At 35.2% G+C, this 24,823-nt stretch overlaps 2 protein-coding genes across 2 annotated transcripts; one reads left to right on the top strand and one right to left on the bottom strand.

The window, feature by feature from the left end:
• The first annotated feature begins 12,792 nt into the window (after window positions 1-12,792).
• LOC130800026 (bifunctional riboflavin biosynthesis protein RIBA 1, chloroplastic-like) lies at window positions 12,793-17,303 on the top strand. Its single transcript, XM_057663360.1, has 7 exons — window positions 12,793-13,403; window positions 14,120-14,486; window positions 14,570-14,791; window positions 14,883-15,205; window positions 15,410-15,539; window positions 15,845-16,141; window positions 16,770-17,303. The coding sequence occupies exons 1-7, from the start codon at window positions 13,354-13,356 to the stop codon at window positions 17,031-17,033; spliced, it is 1,653 nt and encodes a 550-aa protein (XP_057519343.1). The 5' UTR covers window positions 12,793-13,353; the 3' UTR covers window positions 17,034-17,303.
• Window positions 17,304-17,672: 369 nt separating this feature from the next.
• On the bottom strand, window positions 17,673-24,031 carry LOC130800019 (putative disease resistance protein RGA1). The gene is made up of 2 exons (XM_057663348.1): window positions 20,187-24,031; window positions 17,673-17,800 (listed from the first exon to the last, which is right to left on the bottom strand). Exon 1 carries the CDS (start codon window positions 23,764-23,766, stop codon window positions 20,194-20,196), a length of 3,573 nt encoding a protein of 1,190 aa, XP_057519331.1. The 5' UTR covers window positions 23,767-24,031; the 3' UTR covers window positions 17,673-17,800; window positions 20,187-20,193.
• Window positions 24,032-24,823: the final 792 nt, after the last annotated feature.

The raw sequence follows: 24,823 nt of genomic DNA, 5'->3' as shown, positions 1-24,823 counted from the left end.
CCATAAGGTGGATTCATCATTTATTGAGCTTAAAGCCAATTTTTCTTCAAATGGCAATTTTAATGGGAATATTTTGTTAGGAGCCATTTCAACAGTTGTTATTATCTGACCCTTATTTTTATCATAGATTTGACATTTGTTATTCTCAAATTTAACCATATATCCTTTTTTAATTAATTGGCCTACGCTTAATAAATTTTGTGCAAGTCCGGGAACATAAAAAACTTCATGAATTAATTTTGATGATCCATTTTTTGTTTTAACGGCAATTGTTCCTTTTCCGGCGACATCTTCTTTTTTACCGTCGCCAAGTGTGATGTGTGTTTTAACATTTTCGTCAAGAGTGACAAAATAATTTTTATTGCCGGTCATGTGGTTTGAACAACCACTATCAATATATCATATGTCACTTACGTTTTCTTGTGCATTTAATCCAGTGTAAAATATTTGCTCTCCGGAATTATTATTTTCGGAATAGTTTGCTTCTTTTTGTCGATACCAACAATCTTTTTCGAGGTGAGAGTATTTTCGAGGTGAGAGTGTTTTTTACACCTCTTACATTTGTACCGACAATCATTAGTATTGTGGTTAGTTTTCTTACATAATTTACAATAAAGGTCAGTTTGATTATTTAATCGACTCCTTTGATTTTTAAAATTTCCTCTCCCCTTGCTACAATTAGTTGATGTTTGTCCTTTTTCATAATTTTTACAATGACTATTTTTATTTTCACCATTAGAAAATTTTAATTTAGCTTGAAATGCTTGTTCTAGTGGTTCTTCGTTAAATCTTTTTAATCTATCTTCATGTGCAAGTAGTGATCCCATTAATTCGGGCATACTTAATTGAGATAAATTTTTCTTGTTAACTTCTTCTATTGTTGTGGCAACAATGTTATATTTTTGTGAAAGACTCCTTAATATTTTTCGAATCGCATTTTCATCTTCTATTTTACCACCATTTGATCTTATTTGATAAACTATATTAGTGACCCGGTCAAAAAATGAATGTATTGTTTCATTTTCTGCTATTAATAGATTATCAAATTCTCTCCATAGTGATTGGAGTTTAAAAAGAATTACCTCTTCGGAACCTCTGTATTTTGTCTCCAGGATCCTCCAAGCCTCCGTAGTTGTTTTTGCAGACATGATCGTTGTAAGTATTGCCTCGTCGACTCCACGATATAATAGAGATAGGGCATAGTTATCCCTTATCCTATTTTGTTTATATTGTTTTATTTTTGTTTCATCCCAAGATGACTCTTTAGTGTCATCTTTGGGTGGTTGCTCGTAACCTTCTTGTATTAATTCCCATAAATCTTGGGAGATAAATATTGACCTCATTTGCATAGCCCATTGTTCATATTTTTCTCCCTTAAATGTGGGAACCCAATTAACTTGGGGGTAATTAGTGGTTGAGGTCATTTTTTATTTTGTGGTTAGAGGTTTGTTTTATTGTGGAGTATGTTGGTTAATGTGTTTAGGTTGTTTGGAGGTCTTGGTTTTAACCTGGCTCTGATACCAAATGTAGGAAAAATTTAGATGGTAAAATAGTGAATGGATTTATTTGGAGAGGAAGATGAGTGAATATGTAGAATGAATATTGTTCTTCATTGCACAAAAAATTGATTACATCAATGGGTATTTATAGTGCAAGTTTACTAAAATATCTTAGATATTTTTATTTTTTTAATTACTTTTCTAGGATCTTCCATTATATTATCTTAGATATTTTTATTTTTTAATTCTTTAATTTAGATATTTTTATATTTAATTAAAATCCTAGATTTTTCTAGATTATTTTAACATTGCTTATAAGTGTTAATGTTAAACAAAAAAAAGCCCATGCTCCGACGGGTAGAGGTGCGTAGACTAAACTGGATATGGTGGTGGTGAATATGGCGAGAAGGGCCCAAGCTCGGGTTGTGACTTGACCCGGTTTAGGGATTGCGAATCGGATTATTAAACCGATTGTGAGTGAGATGAGGAGTGGGAGGGGTTTAACTCCTTGCCAATGGAAGTTTTTGAATCGGGGTCGGAATCTGGTAGGTCGGGCTTGGAGAATTGGGGTGGTGATGGAAGAATTCGGGCGAGTGTTGTTAGGGGTGGGTGAATGTTCTTGGGATATTTCTATGTTAAGGTCCATTAATGGAGGATAAAATAGAAGTGAGCCGTCGAAGGGAAAAGGAAGAATATATTGTGATTTATAATTTGTTATTACTATTATTATTATTATAATAATAATTATTATTATTATTATTTTTATTGTGTATTATTAATTAATTGTGATTGTATGTGTTTGACGAATGATGATTAACTGATTTTTGGGTCACATAACAAGATAAACATAACAATTACTTTTTAGTTTATTTCCGGAGAAATATTGATAAAACTATCATATAAATATTAGCAATATAAATATAGATTTTAGGTTAAGGTTGTGATTTTCGTCAAAATAATTAAATGGATTGAGTTTGGGATTAAGGGTTTTTGTTTGTTTATATATGAATGAACTCGAACCCGGCCTAACCTAATTTGTTTGATAGACCTATTTACTAGGAACATTATTGTTCAAATAGTGACGATTTTTACATGTTAATTGTTGAAAAGAAAAGATAAAATAAAAATTTAAAAATATTAAAAATTAAAAATTAAAATCAATAAATAAAATTACTTTTTTTTAAATTTTTTATAATGTAAGTTTGTTTTTATATTTTTATTTTTTTATACAAAATAACTTGTTTAATAATTCAGAGATTACCTTATAGCCTTTTAGCAAGCATTCCTATATTTTAAATTATTCATGTTTAATTTAAAAATTGATATTGGTATAAAAAAATCGGTAAAAAAATTGAACTATTTTAGATAATTTTTCCTCCAAGTAAACACCTTTTGTTTTATCTATGATGAGATAATACGTATATACCCTCAAATTATATCTCCATTTTTTATGTATGCAAAGCTATATATCTTCTGTCTTCAAGTCTAGAGGAAGTTATTAAGGGGTTTAAGTTGTTTGGAGGAAAATTGATGTGCAAATTTTATTTAACCGCAAGCGCACGGTGTACGTGTCGTTGCAGGTCGAACACAAGGAAGTTAGGACAAAAAACTTGTTAATTTCTACTAATTATATTGCTTGAAGAGAAAAATAGTTGATCGGTTGTTCAACTAATAAACTAAAAATGCAATAAGAAATAGGTTTAAACTATATGATGAAAAGATCTAGGTGTCGGGAATCCCCTAAAGTTGTGTACGATCAAACTCTCATTAGTGTTTATGAAATGTCGGATCAATTATGTGGTTAAACATGATCTAGTTAATCTCAAACTTTCGCTCTTTTGATTAACTATTAGATTTAGACTCTACTAATTTAATTCTTACACACTAGTTTTATTGAACGAATTAATAAGAATTTAACTAAAATTTACCCTAAAGTATAGTCGATCGTAATCTCACACGCTAGTTTTATTAACTAGACCAACAAAGCATATTTAATTTAGGGTTGTTAGCACAAATTAACAATTTTAATCCTAATTTCATAGACACTTTGAATCATCAAATCATAATTCACTTTTAGGTTCAAACCCCAACCCTAGAAAATGGATCTACTAACTATTCATGGTGAAAGCAATAAATATAAGGAAAAATTACCCTGAATAATACGAACTTTCACTGATTTTCCTACAATAATACGAACTTTCAATTAACCATCAATAATACGAACTTTGATACATATTTCCCGCTGGCATACCATTTTACTTATTACCGGTAAACTTACTCATTCCTTTAAATTTTTTTTTTGGCTGATAAAACTAAGTAAGAAAAATTACCCTGAATGATACGATCTTTCACTGATTTTCCTACAATAATACGAACTTTCAATTAACTATGAATAAAATACGAACTTTGATACATATTTCCCGCTAGCATAATGAAGAAATGGGAAATTTACCGTTTCTCCAGGTAAAGAACCGGTCAGGTATGCTAGCGGGAAATATGTATTAAAGTTCGTATTATTCATGGTTAATTGAAAGTTCGTATTATTGTAGGAAAATCAGTGAAAGTTCGTATTATTCAGGGTAATTTTTCCTAAATATAAACCCTAAGATGACACTAGACATGAATAAGAATGATATTAATGAAAATTACAAGAGAAGCAATAATTAAATACCAAAGAACACAACAAATAATTCAAAGAATAATAAATGTAGGACAAAACTAGTTTTTATTGAAGAAAGATTAATGATAATATATAATTAAAGTTCACTAAAGGAAGATTAAAACTAATACAAGGAATCAAAGGCAAAGAAAATTAAATACTAAAGAAAACTTACAATGCTTAAAGGAAGATTAATGATGAACTTAATGAAAAATTAAATTATATGCTGAAATTAAGAGTAAAACTAATGGAAAAGAGTAATTAAGTCAAATGAAGGAAGAAGAGAGTCGAGGAGGAAGGAGCCCCCCACCCACACGCACAAAAACCTTAACCTAAATGTCCTTAATATCTAGATTAACCCTAAGAAGTTAATTAAAAATAAAGATAAAATAAAATAATACAAAATTAAAGTATTGAAAAATGGGTTGCACGGATTCCAAAAGAAAAAGCCTAGTCGGTGACCTCTTCCACGAACACGAAGCCGAGTCGGCGTTTTTGGCTGACAATTTCAGCAAATTTCAACAATCAGTCATTTCTTGATCGGTTATTAAAATTGCGCATATAATATACCTTTGGAAAGATCTTGATGTCTACTTTCCAATGCCATAAACCTTGCATTAATACAATCTCCCTATTAAAAGTTATGACCAAAATAGTAGACATGTATCAAATTTCACCTCAAAACTTTTGCCTTATAAACATACTTTTACTCTTTTGCTCATTTTCTTTGTAGAACATCTTCACCCGAGCTAAAATCCCCTTAGTAAACTCTGTCATCTTTAAAACCATAAGAATTATGCTTAAAACAATCAAAACCACTTAAAATCAACATGAATAACCAAAACGAGTAAAGTAGCATAAATAATCTTCAAAATAAGCACGAAATTACTAACAATGACCATCATTAAGGAGTATAAAATGATATAAATAAGTTCAAATAATTGCACTTATCAAAAATAGAAATTTAAACCAATCCAAATCGAATTAATAAATTGATTTGGTGTTTTTTTGTAATTCTTTTTATTTGATTGAATTTATTTTTTAAAGTTAGGGTTCGTCTGTGTGGTTTATTTTTAGTTTTCACTTTTTTGAATCTGCAAACCAAGATTCGAAAAACAAAAAAAGTGGTTTTAACTTGTTAGTTGACGATTTTTAAAATCATTATGATCCCAATAAATTTAACTAATTTTAAATACATTATAGGGCATATATTATATGACTTTGAAAAAAAAAAGAATAACATGTCTAAGCCTAAATTCTTAGAGATTGATGTTGGCTACATAAACCAATGTATCGGTTAATGATTGTAACACCCCGAGATTTTCTAATGTCATTAATTAATATTTTAATGACTTTTAGGGTTTTTGTAATTATATTAAATCAATTTAGAAGTAGTTTTAATAAATCCCTTTTATATATGAATTTAAATATTAACATATAATTATATTAAAAATACGATTGCGACCTCTAAAATAAAGAGGTTCGAATCAAAATTATTATTTTATTTATACGTGTGAGTACACAAAGGTGAGTCTCTTAGTTGAGCCTTGCAAGAAAACTAATCCAGATTAAATAATAATAATAATAATAATAATAATAATAATAATAATAATAATAATAATAATAATAATAATAACAATAATAATAATAACAATAATAACAATAACAATAACAATAACAATAACAATAACAATAACAATAATAATAATAATAATAATAATAATAATAATCATGATAAAAGGGCAAGAAACTCTTATGCCCCAAAACAAGTTGTCACTCCCTTCCCTTCCCTCTCCTCTTCTCTCAATCCCCTCTCCCTCACGGCTCACAAAACCACCAGTTGTCGCCTCCTCCGTGACCACCAGCACCAGCAGCAGGCCATGTTTCCCTTCCCCTGCAGCAGCCAGACACGCCTTCCCTTCTCCCTTACTCCTCACGGTAGCAGCAGCGCCACTTTCCCACCAATAGCTAGGCTGCGTCGTGCAGCTCGTGGTCAGCAGCTAGGCTGCGTTTGGACCCTTCAACCACCACAACCTTCATCCACCTCTTCACCATTTTTTTTTACTAGTTTGAACTTTGTAAGCCATCTCCTCTTCTCCCATTTGATTCTTCTTATTTTCAATTAAAAGTTTTATAAAGTTTATGAGTGTGATGTTGATTTTTGTGTTATTTTCATTGAATCTTTTTGTGGGTAAGAGTGTGATTGATGAATGGAACATATTTATGACTTAGGATTTGAAGTATGATTAGAAATTATGAGTTGTATGTTTGTTGTGTGTTAGTTTCTTTGAATCTTACTATGAGTAATAATTGAAGCTGTTATCTTTGAAATTAGAAATGGTGTGGGCTTTCGTGTTACATTTTGGTGGTGTATTAGTTTTATTGATTCTTGCTATGAATAATGGTTAAAAGTGTCATCTTTGTACATGAAAGGACTAGGGTTTGAATTTAGAGATGAAATCACTAATAATGTGTGTTTATACTATATTTTGGTGGTGTGATGATTGACTAAATAACCTTAAAAGTTGTTTTAAGACCGAGCCGATTGGTTATTGTTGTGATAATTAGTAATGGTGATGATTTTGGTTGACTATGAAAGTGATTTTGATTGATTAAATTGGGAATAATAGTTACTAATTGTTGTGGTTTGATTGTTGTGAATTACAAATACCCTTATTAGGTTGTTATTGAAGTTATAGATACATGATATTAGTAAGCCAAGAGCATAATGTCAACTTATCGTTGATGGTTGCTAAAGTAATTTGTCGTGTTGTTTTGACTATATTTCTTAATAGCTTTGGAGAATGTAACAAATGATATCCCGATACGATAACTCTAAGATTTGCCTCATCGTTATATTAATATTATATTAAAATTGTAAGATTTAGTTGTGATTAGTTATTTTTGGGTAATGCGAGCCGATATGCTCAAAATTAGTTAATGTAAAGAAACGATTCACACATACTTCTACCTTAAATTGATAGAAAGACTTATGTTGTGTTGAGTTGATGATTTTGACTTATATTGAATGAGTTGTGTGCGTGCTAGAGTCATCGGAAACTCATGTTGAATGGGTGATAGCGGTTACTTTGGTATTTAGTTTGGTATGTCAAAGTATTTAAGGGAACTTATTACTTCTACTCATAACTTATATAGGTGCCCATTTCGTAAGAGGAAAGTAGAGCCTTAGTTGGGGTGATTTTCTGACTTTTGATCGTGCAGTGACGCTTACAGGTACGTACACGTGGTAACTAACCCTTATATGCAATTTGCTTTAAGACATTATTGTTTAATGTGATAATATGCATTGTATCGAAACTATGAGGTACTAGTGAGTACACTTTATATGAAGAGCTATCGATTATGAAATCCTTGCGCTTAGAATAGTTTAGAGAATGAGAGTGTTAATAGAAGGCGGGAACCACCCCCTTATTTATTTAAGAATTAGATTATGTCTTAATTGGAGTTAGAATGACTCCTTTATAGGTGAATTTCATATTTTGTTGAGTGGCTCAGTGGGTTTTGGCGTGCTGCTATCCCAGGGCGCTCATTAATAGTCGAAAGTGGAAGTTATTCCCATCTGATAAAGTATTAGATTATGATTAGCTGGCGTGACTCAACTGGATTATGTCCGGTTGATTTAGTAGTCCCCTAGGTGGAGGTTCGACGGGACCACCGTAAGGGGGGTATGAGTATGCTTGGTTCATTAGGCGCCGGATGGCCGATACCGCCCCTTGACCGAGGTGTTACCATGCGGGCCTTGCAAACCTCAATATGGTGGCCTCTTCACTGGTTTAGTACCCCAGTGTGTTAGTTTTTCCCGAAGGTAGGACCCGAGAGGGTCAGCTGGAGGGGGCATGAGCTCATACTTTGCCATGGGCGCCGGATGGCCGATAACGCCCTTGGCCGTGTCACTAAGCCAGGAAGTAGAGAAAGATCCATTAATAGAAAGTTATTCAGTGATAGAAAGTTTATTCATTGATCGAAAATTTTTTAATGATAGAAGGTTCATTCTTTGATAGAAAGCTTACACATTGATAGAACGTTTACTCTTTGAAAGAATATTTACTCATTGAAAGAACATCTACTTATTTATAGAATAGTTTATGCTAGTGAGAAATGTGCCTAAGTTAAGTTACCTCAAGGGTATTACAGACTACGATCACACTTACCTTAAGATAGACAAGCTTTATAAGGTCATGTGTTAGGTATTTTGTTAATGCCTTGGTCGAGTTGAACTATACGTGTTTTGCAAGAGTTTATGTTTGAAAAGAGGAGCGTGAAGACCTCATTCTACCCAAGAACAAATGATTCGGGTTGGAAAGCACGTAATGAAATTAAGAAGTATAAGTGGCCGATAAACAGTTACTATCTGTGCTTGCGTCTTATGAAATCATCTTATGTTGTTTTATGATATAATGTTATCTAGTAGTTGGCCTTATTATATTTGATGCTAGTTACTGACGTGTACGTGTTTGTGTTTATGTTTGATTGTTGATGACTTTCTATGATTGTCCTGCTATGACACATTGACCTTTGGTCTAATGTCGAGCAGCAGGAGGATCATAGACAGGCGTAGCAGGTACTGGAGCTTGTTTTGTATTGCATTGCATTTGGGGAGAGTGGTGAGGGCGAAGCATAACCTGTTTCATACCGCTATCTTTCGATTTTGTAGCTCTTGTTATCTTTTGGTTGTATATGTTTTGTTATGAGGCCTTGTGTCCTCCCTCGTATATTTGTATTTCTGCTGCGTAGTTTATAACTCTATACGGTTTTAAGGAGTTAAGTCTTTTTAAAACGCAAACGTCGACACTGGAACCACGATCCATACTTGGCATGTTGATTTGAGAAGCCGGCGACGAATCATTCCGCCGTGACATAGTTTTGATAGGCCGTTGGTGCCTTTACTTTATTAGCTTCTAAATAACTTTTGTTTTTCTACAAAGGCGCACAGTTTTAAGGCAGATGCTGCCGAAATTTCCACTCATCTTTTTAAAGTTAATATTAACATTTATCCAAATTCTTTTCCTTTTCTTTTATGTAACACCCGAATTTCCTCCCGTCCTTTACGGTTTTGGTTTCGTTAAGGGGTCGGAAATTCTAGGGTGTTACAATGATGATCCACATGGATTCTTCTCCATTCACTCTGATTTTCTACTATTTCAATTTGTAAGTCCGGGTCATTCATATCATTTCCACTCCTGTCCTTCAAGTATTCTTCGGCCTCACTCGCCCTCTTCTTAAGTTACCCGAGCTTCAGCTTTCTATCTTCTTTACCAATTCGTCAAACCATGTCACACGATGCTCTTTCATTTTTCCTCAATAATTGCAACTCCTAAACCATATCCCTTATTACGCACACTCATCCATCAAAACAATTGCATTTTCTTTGCTCACATCTTTCTACTACGATCCTTTCTAAAAGTCAGATATTTTGATCCATATAGTAGCGTTGGTCTAATAATCGTTCGATAAAGCTTGCTCATACTTAATTTTATAAACCCAAGGTAATTGAAACATCTACTTGAAGCGATTTTTTTATTCTAGCTTTATGTCTTCCATTATCTTGTTTGTGTTAAATTTACACCCTATGTACCATGTCTTACTCTGACTTAATTTGAAATCTCGTGATTCCAACTCTTGTCTCCGTCTTTCCAACTTAGAATTTACCCATCCCCAATCTCATCTACTAAAAAAATGTCATCAAGAACAACATGCACCATGGCACGTCTCCTTGTACCGAATGAATTATCTCATATAGGACCGCTGCGAAATGAAAGGGGCTTAGGGTCAAGCCTTGATGAAGGTCACGTGTGGTGGGAAAAATCATTTATTCCCCCTCACATGTTCTAACATTTGTGTTTACTTTTCAATACATATCTTGCACTATATTAACATAATTCTTGGGAATGCCCTTCTTTGTCATTACCCACCTAAGTACTTTTGTTGGTACCTTGTCTTGTGTGTTTTTCAAGTTCATAAAAATCACGTGTAGGTCTCTTTTTCTAACCCTATAGTACTTCATCAATTGTCTCATAAAATGGATTGTTTAAATTGTAGATCTCCTGCTATAAATCCAAATTGGTTCTCTAGTGATTTGGAGATGCATCTTCTCCTAATATCTCTATCACTTTTCCAATAATTTCATAGTATGGCCCATGAGTTTCATACCTCGACAGTTAGAGCAATCTTGGACATCTCCTTTCTTCTTGCAAATAGGCATTAGAGTATTTTTTTTCTTAGTCATTGAGCATTTTATTTATCCTCCAAATCTTGTTGAGTAAATCAGTTAACCAATCACCCCAATCGTCTCTAGGCATCTCCATAGCTTAATAAGTATACCATCTATTCTAACCGCTTTCTTTAGCTTCACTTTAACCTATAAATATTGGTGTTTTAACTTGGTGAAGTTGGTACGTTTTTTTGTTGAAGTTGATATTTTAAAGTTGGAGTTTTAACCAACTACAAAAGCTTAAAACACCAACTTCAATGGCTTTAAAATACAAACTTTATTAACATACCAACTTCACCAGGTTAGCAACTTAACATATTAAAACACTAACTTTAAAAACAAACTTCAATAAGTTAAAATAACAACTCAAATAGGTTAAGATACCAACTTCAATAAACACCAACTTCATATTGATTAAATATAAAACGTGCATTTGCTTTTACGTTTTTTTAAAAATGTAAAATGTTAGTGGGCTGGGCTTGAAGAGCCATCTCTATAAGAGATGGTCTCTTAGGAGTAAAAAGTTTGAATGAAATAATCTTATTTTATAAAAAAATTCCCAAAATAAGCTTTTGAAATTTTAAATCCCAAAGTAAGTGTTTCTATGATAAAGCTATATGATTGCTGTTGTTAAGAGTGAATAAAAAAAGCAGGTTAAAAAGTCAACCTTTTGTTCATTATTACTAACAACGAATAAAAAAATGACATTTGAAAAGACCAAAAAACTAAGTTATGTTAGTTCCTTGTTATCAATTTCAATAAAGAATTAGTTTCCACTTTATTATCTTTCAAGCAGTTTCTTCTCTCCTATTCTATATATGTCTGTCAAACCAATATCAACAAAAGTAGACAACACTAAATCTCTACGCAAAGACTAAATATTAGAATAAGCAAAGATGAGTTGAAGCTTAATGGTATATAAAAAGGCAAAGAAGTTGGTGTTAGTAGAAGCAAGCAAGGAAGTTGTTAAATTCATCATCCACTGTTCCATAGTGTCATTAGTACCGCTTGCTACTGTTGTTAAACTCCTTTAAGAAACTGAACATGATATGAGTTGGTATTTGCAGAAACAAGCAAGGAATATATATATATATATATATATATATATATATATATATATATATATATATATATATATATATATATATATATTAAAAGTATGGGTAGCCTATGCTACTCTATGCCACAACCCAGGTACTAATAATAGATAATTTATGAGTCTCTCCCTTAAAAGGGTCTTTAAGGGTGTGCTAGGTAATTAATTGTCTTTCTTCCGTATATAAAAAAGTTAATTAAAAAAAAATATGTTAAATTTATTTAAAAAATAAATATATTTACTATTAGTAAAGTGCAAAATAAAAATTTTGCGCAAAACACCCAAATTTTTCAAGACGACTCTACTCTTCGTATAATCATATTCTTATCCATATATATAGTGGTCCTAATTAAAGCATATGCAGCTGCTCATAATAAAGATAAGAAAACTACGGGAGCAAAATACAGCTTTATTTGCAAAAGATATAAATTTATGGGAAGTGGCTGATATATATAATTCATGGATCATGTTTTTTTTTCGTTGGTTCAAATCATATGTAGTGGTGACGTTGTAATTGTATCAATTTACTTTTTATTTTTCTAATTTCTAGTTTGACATCAAAATCCTCCATGCCTATACTTACATGGAGTATATCAATGAATACTCAATTTGTTTTTTAATTATGTTTTCGTTGCTCATCTTAAGTCGTTCTATTTATTATTATATCTATTCCTTAGATTTTTTAGTCATTAAATTGTTTTACTTAACCCTATAGACAGGTGTAGATACCCCTCTCCATGATAGATATATTTGCCTCATATTCACTCTGTAGCATCATTATTCATTGTAGAATTAATTATATTTTCAATTTTACCTAAATCATAAAAAATCAATAAGATAAAATCAAAATTTATGTCGAATAATTAAATATATCATTTATTTTTATATAATAAGGATGGGACACTTTTGGAGAAGGATGGGTGAGCATGAGGTGGGACGGGTAGATGTAGGACGAGTAAGACCTCATAAACAAACTATAGTAATTAAATAAATTGTAAGAATTTTCATATCTAAATCTACGCATTAATTATTTATCCTCAATTCATATTCATATTTGTCATTAGATCATATACAATGCAAAACTCATACAATTTTACGAGATGTCATCTCTACATCATACATAAAGCTTAATATGGACTTGGTCCATATCATTTCTATTGTGCACTCCTCTTTAATCTTCCTCCCCATTCACACTCATTTTGGTGCATTTTTGTATGTGGATTAAGCATATAGAAGAGATAATGATATCATACATGCTAATTAGACATGTTTAAAACAAATTCAATAATCTCATATTTACTCGACTTTGTAATCGAACTCGATTTGACCTAATATAAAATATAGATTAATAATAATGAAAAACTAATACTCATAAGTTACAAAATTCGATTTTAAATGGACCTGATAACTTGAATGAATGATAATCTGTATGTTAAATGTTCAAAAGGTTTGGTTGTCAAAGTTTGAGTTGCCATAAGTTTGGTTGCCAAAGGTCGGTGAATATGCTTGTTCCTTGCCACATTTGGATTATGTAAGGAATAATCCCATGAAATTCAACGGTTTTATTCGAATCTAAGTCTAATCAGTCGAATCAATCAAAACCAAAATTTCCTAGTGTATGCCCATTTGCATCATTCTTGAGTACTCTCCAAATTGTTCTCAGTTGTGATCCATGCCTTTTCGCCGCTGTTTCTCTTCCTTCACCCTTTTCCTCAACACTTTTCTTTTATCTTCTTTAACCAAATCTTCTTCGACCACGACAACTATATATACATCAATACGATTGTGATTTGCAAAACAATTTGTACTTTCAATCAAACTACAATCTTCCAACATCTTTTCGGCTGTTTTTCCTTCTAAATTATCTATGGCTTCTGTCTATCTATCTCCTCCTTCTGCTGCTATCTGCAATTCTCAGTATGTATTCTTTCTTTTTTTCTTCCTACCTTTTATGTTTTGTTGAATTTTAATGCTTCATCCTTTTTTCATTATTTCTTATTGTTTCCACATTGAATTAAGTGGGGTTTTGTTTTTTATCCTTTTGTTTTCTGGGTTTGTCTTAATTTCCCGGGTTTTGCCTTTTTTTTCTTCCATGTACGATCAACGGCAAATTGTTTGTAGTTTGGGTTGTTATGTAGCTTATTGTGGGGTTTGTAATTGTATTGGGGGATGATTTAAGGCTGAAATTGGTTTCATATAATCGATTGCAATTTGTAAGAGTTTAGGATATTTGAGAGGTTCCATTATGTTGACACTGAGACTAAAGACTCTATTGGCCAGTTTGGTAATCAGTACTAAGACTAAGAGTTTAGGATATTTGAGAGGTTCCATTATCTTCTCCCTCTAGAAGCTCCGCCCCTGTCATAAACTGATGTTTTGATGGGGTTTTCTTATTAAAGATGACTGTGTTCTTTGTTCTTGGAGCGAAGAAGTCTAATAATTTTCCGAATTAATTAGCATACAAGAAATAATTTGATTCAAGCATATATCTTTAGTTGTTTCCAAGGAAGAAAAAATGGGTTGATCTTTCTTGTGACATGATAATCAATGCAGCTAAGTAGTTGATTTTTATATATTTTTCGTGTTTGAGATGTTGAATATGAAATGATGAGGATGAATATTTTTTACTGCAGAGCTAGTATAAACCATGATTCATGGAATAGATTGAATGCTACAAAATTAAGCTTAGCTGGAGGATTAAAGTCAAATTTAGACATGGTTTGTTTAGGGAGCAAATCAATGCGGAAGGGAAAGGGAACTTTTAGAACTTGGGCTGCTGTTGTTTCTGGAGAAGGTGACCTTTTCTCTTACTCGAGCAATACTGGTGTCTTGGGCCACAATGAGATGCTAGCTGATGCTGTAGCATTAGGGGCACTCTCTGCAGATACCGCTCCAACATCTGTGGGGTTCGCTATGGAGGATGATGAGTGTGATTTAGATCGCCCAACTCCGGGCTTTGCTTCCATTCCTGAGGCTATTGAAGATGTTCGTCAAGGAAAGGTTTGTACTTTTATGGATTTGAAAACGTGGACTAAGTAAACTGATGAATGAAATTTGTGCTTATAACCTTGGTGCTATTGTAGATGGTAATTGTTGTAGATGATGAAGACAGAGAAAATGAAGGAGATTTGATCATGGCAGCGGAGTTAGCGACACCAGAAGCTATGGCGTATTTCGTTAAGCATGGAACTGGAATTGTTTGTGTTAGTATGCAAGAAAAAGACTTGGAGAGACTGCAACTTCCTCTTATGGTAGCAAGCAAGGATAATGAGGAGAAGCTTTGCACAGCATTTACTGTGACTGTCGTGAGTATTATGGATCGACATGCTTGCATTATTTGTACTCTTGAAAGCACGTACATTTTCTGAATTACTTTGGACTCATGTGAATCTGTAGGATGCAAAACATGGTACAACTACCGGTGTATCTGCCAGTGATCGGGCAATCACAGTGAAAGCCCTTGCATCAAGGGAATCCACGCCTGGGGACTTCAATCGCCCTGGCCATATTTTTCCATTGAAGTATAGAGAGGGCGGTGTTCTGAAGAGAGCAGGACACACTGAAGCTTCTGTTGATTTTGCTATGTTAGCTGGACTAAATCCTGTTGCAGTAATTTGCGAGATTGTGGATGATGATGGCTCAATGGCTAGATTGCCTAGGCTTCGAGAATTCGCAGAGAAGGAAAACCTCAAGATTGTATCTATTGCTGATCTAATAAGGTGTGCTATCCAATTTTTTGTATCAAACTTAGTTTGATTCTATGATTTTTGAGGCTGTGATTTTCCTTAACTAAACTCCCAGAACCAAAAAGCTATACTTTTTACCTTTTGTTCTTTTCTTTTCTTTTTACTAGTTGGGTGCTGCAAATTTATCTGATTTCGTCTAGATAGATGATTTCTGAATTGAGTCGTTTTTATTTGCAGATACCGGAGGAAGAGAACCCAATTAGTAGAACGTTCTTCAGCAGCGAGGATCCCTACGATGTGGGGACCTTTCACAGCTTACTGTTACAAGTCGTACCTTGAAGGCATAGAGCATATTGCAATGGTTAAGGTGAGTTTTTCTTAATGTGATCATTGATGAATATGATTGGCTTTCTTTCTATGTTCTCTTAACATTTTTCGTAAAATGTATGATTTGCTGTTCTCAGGAAAAATCTTATAAAGAAAAACCAGGTGCTTTTCCTTTTTCTGGATTCGAAACTAAAAACAAGATAGGAATTTATTATTGAATTTTGGTAACATGAGGATTGACTACATTTAGTGAACAAATCTTAGGTTCTTGCCTGACAACTTCCTGCATCTCTGATTGTTATTTATTTATGTCTGTTTTTTTTATCTTCTTGTTTTTGTATTTAGGGAGAAATAGGAGATGGGCAGGATATTTTGGTGAGAGTTCATTCAGAATGCCTTACAGGAGACATATTTGGTTCAGCCAGATGCGACTGTGGAAACCAGCTTGCTCTTGCAATGAAGCAGATAGAGGCTGCTGGAAGGGGAGTGTTGGTCTATCTACGTGGGCATGAAGGCAGGGGAATCGGTTTAGGGCATAAACTTCGTGCGTATAATCTGCAGGATGCTGGTCGTGATACTGTCGAAGCCAATGAAGAACTGGGATTGCCTGTTGACTCAAGAGAGTACGGAATTGGTGCACAGGTATTATCCTTGGAGCTTTTTTATCATTTTGTTTTTTTATTTAATTCTCGTACTGCTGTCTCAATCTTTTAAGTGTTAATATGTTAGAATATAAAGCTGATCATGGCTTGAACCAGAGCCAAAGTTGTAGTCCTATTTCAGCCTGGAGAAGTAAAGGCTGAAAATTGTGCCCTAACTCAGTAAAATCAGGCTAGAAAGTATGACAGAAGTTCTGTCATACTTTCTAGTTGATTTTACTGAACTATGCTGCACGGTGCACCCCCTATATTGGCAGGCCTTTTGGCCTGTAAGTTAGAATATATGTGGATGATTATCGGACTCATTTTTGAAGTTAAAGATTAGTGCTAAAGATGGAACGAAATAAATAATAATCTTTGTTAGCGACGATCCCTCACATTCATTTGTTTTGGTTTATGGAACCAACCCCATATTGTGGGATTAAAGGCTTTGATATTGTTGTTGTCTTGTATTTGAGCTGTAAGCAGTTTTAAACCAGGACTAATTTAGGTGGGTAGTCGGTTCAACTCTATTTTTGTTGTAGTTTTGAGTCAGATTGATGGTTTTGTGTGAGTGACATTACTTGGCATGAATCTCTTGTTCACCTTAATGAACTCGGGCTTGAATGCAGATATTGGGGGATTTGGGTGTCAGAACAATGAAATTGATGACGAACAACCCAGCAAAATATGTAGGGCTCAAGGGCTATGGCCTTGCTGTATCTGAGAGAGTACCTCTTATCACTCCCATAACCAAGGAAAATCAAAGATACCTGGAAACTAAGCGTAAGAAGATGGGTCATGTCTATGGCCTAGACTTAATTAGCAATGGTAGTCGTTCGAAGACTGAAAATGACAAACCCAACACGAACAGTTCACCAGATGCTGCAGTTTAACTTGTAGAATAGTCTTGCTATGATGTTTTCACTAATTGAAATCCAGAAGCAATGCATTTGGTAGCTGCTTCACAATCAGAATGCGCAATATCAGCTGATTGTCTATTACTTTTATAGTTTTTCTGTATTAATCAAGAAAGATCCTTGATGTTTTTGTAATATGATATCATTTTTTTCTCTTCTTTATGTGTAAAATAGGTTTGAGAAAGGATCAAGAATGTAATTTCGTCTACTTTTCATTCAATGAAATAACGAGTTTTTGCATAAAAACATCAACTGGTCATTGCCCTTCTCCCATTAAGTGACTCTAATGTAGGGTGGGGTTTGGGTTTTCGGATGTATGCAATCTTACTCTTATTATACATTTGTATGTGATAATATAGAGGTTGTTTTTCCGATTGACTTATAGCAGTAAACATCATCGGCAACTTCACATATCTATCAGCAATCTTCTATGGGATAAATAGAAATTTCTGATACGACGTCTCTATTATGTTCTTAGATTTATAAACAGAGCACATGCTACAGATGATATTCTTGAGCCTTGCAATATGGAGCACTGTTTCTGTTAGTGGTTGTCTATCCCCCTAGCGCATGACCGGCCCTAAGTATGTAGGAAGCTGAGCATCCAGCCAACGCAATACTTCACTAGCTAACTCCCTCGTGTGATCCAATAAGATACTATGGTTTAATCTGGATGATTTCATAATATATCAATGATTTACATCAGCTAATGTTCATTCTCAAATTCACCAATGCTAGTCTACCTGCATGAATTGTGTAGTTCAAACAGATGAAATTCAATATTGCTAATTACAATTTATTCTTAGCAAAAGTATATGCTTTATGCTATGTAATGCCGAACCAGTAAGATATGGCTTCAAAGCAGATTGTGAAAGCAATTCTATCTGTGCTATCCTTTGGCTTTAAGGATCACAGAATTAAAGCATGACATACAGGAAAATTATGAAACTGAGAATTGTTATACTTTGCAGGAAGCCAGGAAGCAATAGACAATGAATTAAATAGTACAAGGGATTCGTTAACAAGTGGTTGGTCCTTGCATCTTCTTGCAGGCAGGTAGTGAACTAAGAACTTTGAGATTGGCGGATTATCAGTATGCATAACCTAATTCTACGACACCAAACCCATCAACGGTCCTCCCTAAGACCAATAGCCATGTTCTCGTTTTTTTTGTTCTTTGTGCTACTACTTTGCAGGTGTATCAAAGCCGGTAGCAACCACCACCAGGACACGTCATCACCACCAATGATCGGAAGTCTCCAACCACCAGGCTAATGGCCACAACACAGGTAAACCACAACCACCATTGTGCTCTCCTCGACGGCACCATAACAGGTCAACTCACCACTCCCGCCATCCCGGTAAGCCACCCAGGTAAGGGTGCCCAGGTACTTCCTAAGTTTCTCCTGTCATTCTTTGTTTTTGGACAACCTAAGTGACACCCATCGGCGAGCCACACCGCCACCAGCACCTGGTTACCTCAGTTCCTCCACCCTTCCCTATGAAAATAAAACCCAAAGAACCCCCCTTGCCGTTCCTCACCATCCCAACTACAACCACCTATTGAGCCACCCCGAGTTACCACCACAATTATCACGCTACCCTTGAACCACAATTGCTAGTACCACCCTTGAACCACCAAGTTTGTGTCGCTTCTGCCTACCTTAGTTCGACCTTATTTATTATTTTTTATCTATTTATTTATTTATTTATCTATTTATTAATTTATCTATTTATTTTGTACCTCTTGTGTGCCCTTGCTTATCTTTTTGTTAGTTGTCTTGCTAGTTGGTTATTGAGTCTTTCTGGAGTTAAGATACAACTTCAGTGTAACAATGGTAACTTGAGGTCGGGTCCACGGGGGTGGTATGGGTAGATGCAATTGAGATTTCGAGTTAAGAGTTGGGACTTGGAACATAGGTACGCTAGAAGCCAAGTTGTTGGATCTAGCTTATGAGCTTAGTAGTACAGGACAGACGTGGCGTGCATCTAGGACATAGAGTAAAAATGCAGTTACAGGTATGATTGTGGTAATAAAAAAGGTGACACGGCAACGAAAGTAACGCGTTTATTGTACGCCTAAATATCAATCAAAGTCAAAAGATATCTCTTGATACGGCCTAAAACGCTTTTTTAAACCTTTACAACGCGGAAAATGTCGGTTCGTTGTTTTTAAAAACCATTACAACGCGGCCGACGCGATGCGATGCGCCCTTGTTTTTACACAATGACCTAGGAGACAAGGTGGAAGGCGCATAAGGCGGATGGTGTAAAAGGGTATAAGTTGTGGTATATAGGTTCGGATGAAAGACGTAGTGGGGTTGGGATGCTAGGTTCGGATGAGAGGAGGCCACGTCGATCATAAGTGACTATGGGCTCCAAGATGGGCTAGAAGAGGATGAGAAGCGCGAGTTTTGGGACAACCTAGCCAACCTTATGAGGACCATCCCAGGAAATGAGAACGTGTTCCTAGGCGGGGACTTAATGGACACATAGGCAAGGAGGCATATGTTTTTAATTTGGTCCATGGGGGTGCGCAAAGAATGAGAGCAGACAACAACTACTCGAGTTTGCCTTGGCCATAAAATTTCCCTTCAAATCTTTCCGACTTTGGAAAAATTGATACCTCAATAAAAATCATCCATCCGATCCAATCCCTTAAAATCCCTCCCCTCCAAATCCCTTCCCTCCCTTTTTGTTATCCAAGCATGGGATCCCATCCCTTCTAATCCTTCCCCTTCCTTTCCCTCCATTTCCTTCCATCCAAACACAACCATTTTTTAATCTCGATGCAATATACAAATGTGGTAGTTTCTTGGAGACACAGGGAGTATCATACAAGCATCACTCTGACATGAACCGTAAAAAGTACTTGCCTTTTGTATCCTTGTAACAATGACAGTGGATGAAAAGCGTAGAATTTTTCATGCTCTTGTAACAGGTGATTCATGATCATTAGACAATTCTCAATATAAGACAAGAAAACTACAAACAAAATCTGAGGTCTTTAGGAAGAGTAATCTGGATTTGGTAACATGATGAATGTTCAAGCTCAGTGAGCAATATCAAATGGCTAAGGTAAAAGGTAAGGACAGAAAGGAGATAAAAGTTTAAGGTAATGCTAATAACCTTTTTTTCAGACATCAATGCGGGGGATGTGTTGGATTTTAGGCCAGTCGACACCAGTTGATTCTGAGCATCTTTCTTTTAACTCTGATGCACATTCCTGCACATCAAGGTGCTGTAAGGAAGTGAGGTGGTGCATCTCCTCCGGTAACGATATCAGTTTCCTGCAATTTGTAATCACCAGGGATTCGAGAGACGACAAGCAAGCTATCCATGGTGGTAGGGCTTCAAAACTCTCACAATTTGAAATTCGGAGAGATTGAAGAGCAGTCAAATGGTGCATTCCCTTTGGTAGCTTCACTAGCTTTGGGAGATACCATAATAACAATGAATGAAGACTGTTATGAAGGTATTTCCATGGAACGCCACCATCAGTATCAGCATTATCGTCCAGCTCCAACTCGCAAAGCAACTTCAATTGTAGGCTCTCAAGGGCAGTGAAATTCTCCCACACTCCTCGTCCTGATAGTGTCTTCAGTTTGGAGCAATCTGAAATAACTAGTGAGCGAAGAGACGACAACCTGTGACTTCGGAATACCTTTCCTACTTCCCCTATCGTCAGTCTCTCCATATCATGATCACCTCTTATCATTAAATGAGAAAGGAACTGAAAGGAATCAAGGGGCAAGGAATTCAGATATCCTAATTTATCTATCTTGACTTCTTTTAGCCCTCCTGATATGTGCTGATGTTGCCCCTGTTCCCACCGTCGAGTAATAGAAGTTGAAGAACCATCATCAGGAACGTAATCAGTAACACGATTCCTCTCAATTTCCTGTCGAGCCATAGGGCTCATTGCTACGTTGAATCTGTTCAACTCCAGTTTTTCCAGTTTCGGGCACAAAGGAATAGCTGTCAGGTTCCTACATGACCATATATGTAGATAAGATAGCCGAGGAAATGATGGCATTCTTTCAATTGTGTATTCGTTGCCTGTTTCTGCACGCCAACCCTTTAACTCATTCATACATCCTAACACAAGCTTTTCAAGGGATGGAAAAAACACCGGCTCATCGTCTAATGCTAATCTTGTTAACATTACTGATGCCGGTGGAGTGCTATCTCCGCTACTACAACTCTCCACATACTCCAATTTCTTCAATCCGACAAGCCGAAGGCCATTCAAACAACGCAATCGGCTCAACAATGGAAGGTGCTCCAACCCTTTACATCCATCAAGTTCTATATCAACAAGATTTGGCAGACAAGTTTTGAGATTCGTTGATAAGCTCCTCCATCTTGGAAACTTCACACCAGGATAATCCATCAATCCTAACTTTCGAAGATTAGAATGGGGTTGCATGCCACGCAGTAATTCTTCTGCGTTAGTTCCCTTGCTGTCATCTTCGATATAACTCGAGTTCCCAGTTCTACGATGCTTCTGCGCCCAGCATATGTTTATACTTCTTAAATTCAGCTTGTTTATTAGATATCCTCCTAGCATAGCCTCTGTTGCATCATGCACCAAATCTTCATGGACCTTGATTTCCAAACTGCCGCTCAGGTTGTTGAGGCATTTCAAGTCGTTTAGTCCACCTGCATTGCTTCGGCCACCCACTAAAAACATAGTCAGCTTATGCAGACGTATCATACTATTCATCCCGGGAGGCATATATGTCATACTAGTGCAATCGAAAATATCCAGACACCTAAGATTGACTAATTTCCAAAAGTCCCTTGGCAACTCTTCAAGTCTTGTGCAGCCACGTAACATTAACGTCTGCAAATTATAAAGATCAGTAATGCACGAGGGCAATACCGATAACTTATGGTTCCAAGAGAGGTCTAGGTATCTTAGATGCAGTAATCTGCCGATCATGCTCGGAAACTTATCAAATGAACTCTTATGCAAATCCAAGACCCTTAAATATCGCATTGTCGGCAACAGCATATCAAGGGTTTCTAAAGGAGCAGGGTAACTCATCATCAACATCGTACGCACCCTTTTCATTAAGGTCAAGTTCCTTCTAGAATCTTTTCTTTTGAGAGTCCGATCCACAAATAAATGGCGAGTTTTTGTATAAGAACAGCTTGAATCGTTTTTGAATCTCAAAACTTCTTGTCCTGCTATTTCTGTAGCAAGATCATGAATCAAACTGTGCATTTTGCAAGACAAGATTTCACCACTATCAGCTCGTTCTACGTCTTGGAAAAAGCATCTTTGCAGTAAAGTCATGAAGTAGTCCTCACCGACAACTTCTGGACTCTCTCCATTTGAAGGCATTATGAAACCGAGTGCCATCCAAAGACTAATCAATTCCTCCTTCTTGATCCTATAATGCTTGGGAAATATGGCACAAAAACTAAAACAGCTCTTCAAATGTAACGGAAGATAAGAATAACTCATCTTTAATGTACGGACTATGTCATTCTCGTCCTGTTTTATGTCTGCCAAGTCGGTGTTCTTCAAATATTGCCATCTAGTTTTCCCCTGGCCTCGAAGAAGACTTCCAACTACCCTTATGGCAAGTGGAACATCCGCACACTTGCGAACAATCTCTTTTCCGGTTTTGATCAAGTATGGCTCCATTTCATGTTCCCTTGATTCAAGTGTCATCCTCTTGAACAAATTCCACGAGTCCTTCTCTGAGAGACCCGACAATTCATATGTGTAGCGATTTCCAACCACATGTGCTACGATCTTAGAGCGTGTTGTCACTATAATTCTACTACCTCTTCCACCTCCCATCAACAGAATTTTCAACTTACTCCACTTATCAAAATCCTCATCCCAGACATCATCCAAAACGAGCAAGTACTTCTTACCCTCAAGTTCTTGCCGAAGCTTTCTCTGGAGCTGCTCCATTTCTAGACCATAATGTTCAGTCTGATTCGTCACTGATGTTAGAATTTTACGGAGCAATTTGGTATGGAAATCAATAGACACACAAACCCACATCTTCAACGGAAATTCCCTTTCAACTCTCTCGTCATTATACACAAGTTGGGCAAGAGTGGTTTTCCCCAAACCTCCCATCCCAACTATGGTCACAAATGAAATATACTCGGTAGTAGAATTGTCTAGCAACATATCGATCACTTTTCTCTTATCATCATCTCGCCCTAAAATATCATCTCCCTCATGAACAAAAGAATGAGTATCCCTTTCATGTGTCACCTGGCTCACCTCAACACCCCAATGTTGTCTTGAGCCAAAGTCATGATGATCTTTGGCTATATCATCCAAGATCATCCTAATCTTTCTAATCTCGCGAGACATATTAAACGCAGAATAGAACTGATTAAAGCGAGAAAAGAAATGACCTACTTCTTTGCTCATTTTGTTGCCCCGCATAAGCTTCTTACGCTGAGCAATAGTAGAGACTTCGTCCAACAAATCATCAGCTTGGTAAACAACTTCCTTGAGCCTTTGAAGCTTATCTTGAAGTACATGACTAAGCTCAAGTTGCTCCCTCTCTAACTTATCGGCATCAAGAAGAACAGCTCTAATTGTCGACAGGGTATCCTTGAGTTTCTCGAGCTGAGATTTGTAACCCCATAATGATCCGATTTCCTCTCCAATAGGAGAATCAAGCAATTGGATCAGACATTGTATCAGTGTTAGAATTACTGACACATCCATAGTTCTCTTATGGAGTAATAATAATTTTAATTTAGAGTCTTCAGAATAATGGACAGGAATTGAAGAGAAATGTATTTGTTAAGTTTATGTATATTCTATGAGAAGAGCTTGACTAGCTCTTTGGTCTCTGATCAGATTTCTTGCAATGTAATTTCAAGGAAAATCATTGAAAATTTCTTATGCCATGATTGTAATTGCTTCATAATTGTCATTTTCAATGTTGGAAAATGTGATCCCACATTGAAGAATCGGAGAGAGGTTGACTAAGATTTATGCTTGATAGGCTACTCTTCATAATACCAATTGATTTTAGGATGGAACCTTATCGGGTTTGTATGCAATCAATTTTCCTCTTGTGTACAAGTCCAAATTTATTGATCAAATGTCACATCGGTCTAACTTCTTGTAATTAAGGATATGCAATGACTTAACACATTTACTTGTAATAATAGTCAAGTTTTTTTTTTCCAAGTAAGAGAATTTTAAGATTGTTTAAGCAGGAAATTGAATGAAGAAACGTATGGAATGAGGCACTTAACAAGAAAAAAAAAAAAACCTTTATAAGTGGTAGGGACCAAGGGAGATGAAGCAAGAACTTCCATGTAAGATAGTTGAAGATGATGGGTACTAAAATTCAAAAAAATGGTTCTCTTAAAATCAGCTGTTTACATTAAATATTACAATTAAGACAGTCTTGTATAAACACAGTTTACATTATTTAGTATGTACCAATCTTAAAAGAGACGGTCTCTTAAGAGACTAGCTATTTGGGTAAATGAGAGGGAAAAATATACACATATGTGCCACTTAATTTGTCTCATTGTTTATTTTAGAGTCTGTTCTAAAAAATTATTTTACTTTTACTTTTGGATGAATCTACACATTTTTATTCATTATAATATTTTTTTTTAATTTCTAAAATGTTACTGTTTTAACCCACTACATTTAATTTTTTAGTTTCAAATTTAATTTCTTAGTAATTAGTAAAAATTAGCTTTAATCATAAAAATGTGTTGTAATCAGTAAAAATTTAATTTTAACTAGTAAATTACAATTG

The sequence above is a fragment of the Amaranthus tricolor genome, chromosome 1 (assembly GCF_026212465.1).
Source record: "Amaranthus tricolor cultivar Red isolate AtriRed21 chromosome 1, ASM2621246v1, whole genome shotgun sequence".
Taxonomy (NCBI): domain Eukaryota; kingdom Viridiplantae; phylum Streptophyta; class Magnoliopsida; order Caryophyllales; family Amaranthaceae; genus Amaranthus; species Amaranthus tricolor.
This window is presented reverse-complemented; position numbering and strand designations above follow the sequence as displayed.

Excerpts from the sequence above, each read along its gene's own strand:
- LOC130800026 (XM_057663360.1), top strand. The coding sequence starts at position 13,354 with ATGGCTTCTGTCTATCTATCTCCTCCTTCTGCTGCTATCTGCAATTCT. Across the intron at positions 14,487-14,569 it reads AAGATGTTCGTCAAGGAAAG|ATGGTAATTGTTGTAGATGA; the intron begins GTTTGTACTTTT and ends GTGCTATTGTAG. Across the intron at positions 16,142-16,769 it reads AGTACGGAATTGGTGCACAG|ATATTGGGGGATTTGGGTGT; the intron begins GTATTATCCTTG and ends GCTTGAATGCAG.
- LOC130800019 (XM_057663348.1), bottom strand. The coding sequence starts at position 23,766 with ATGGATGTGTCAGTAATTCTAACACTGATACAATGTCTGATCCAATTG.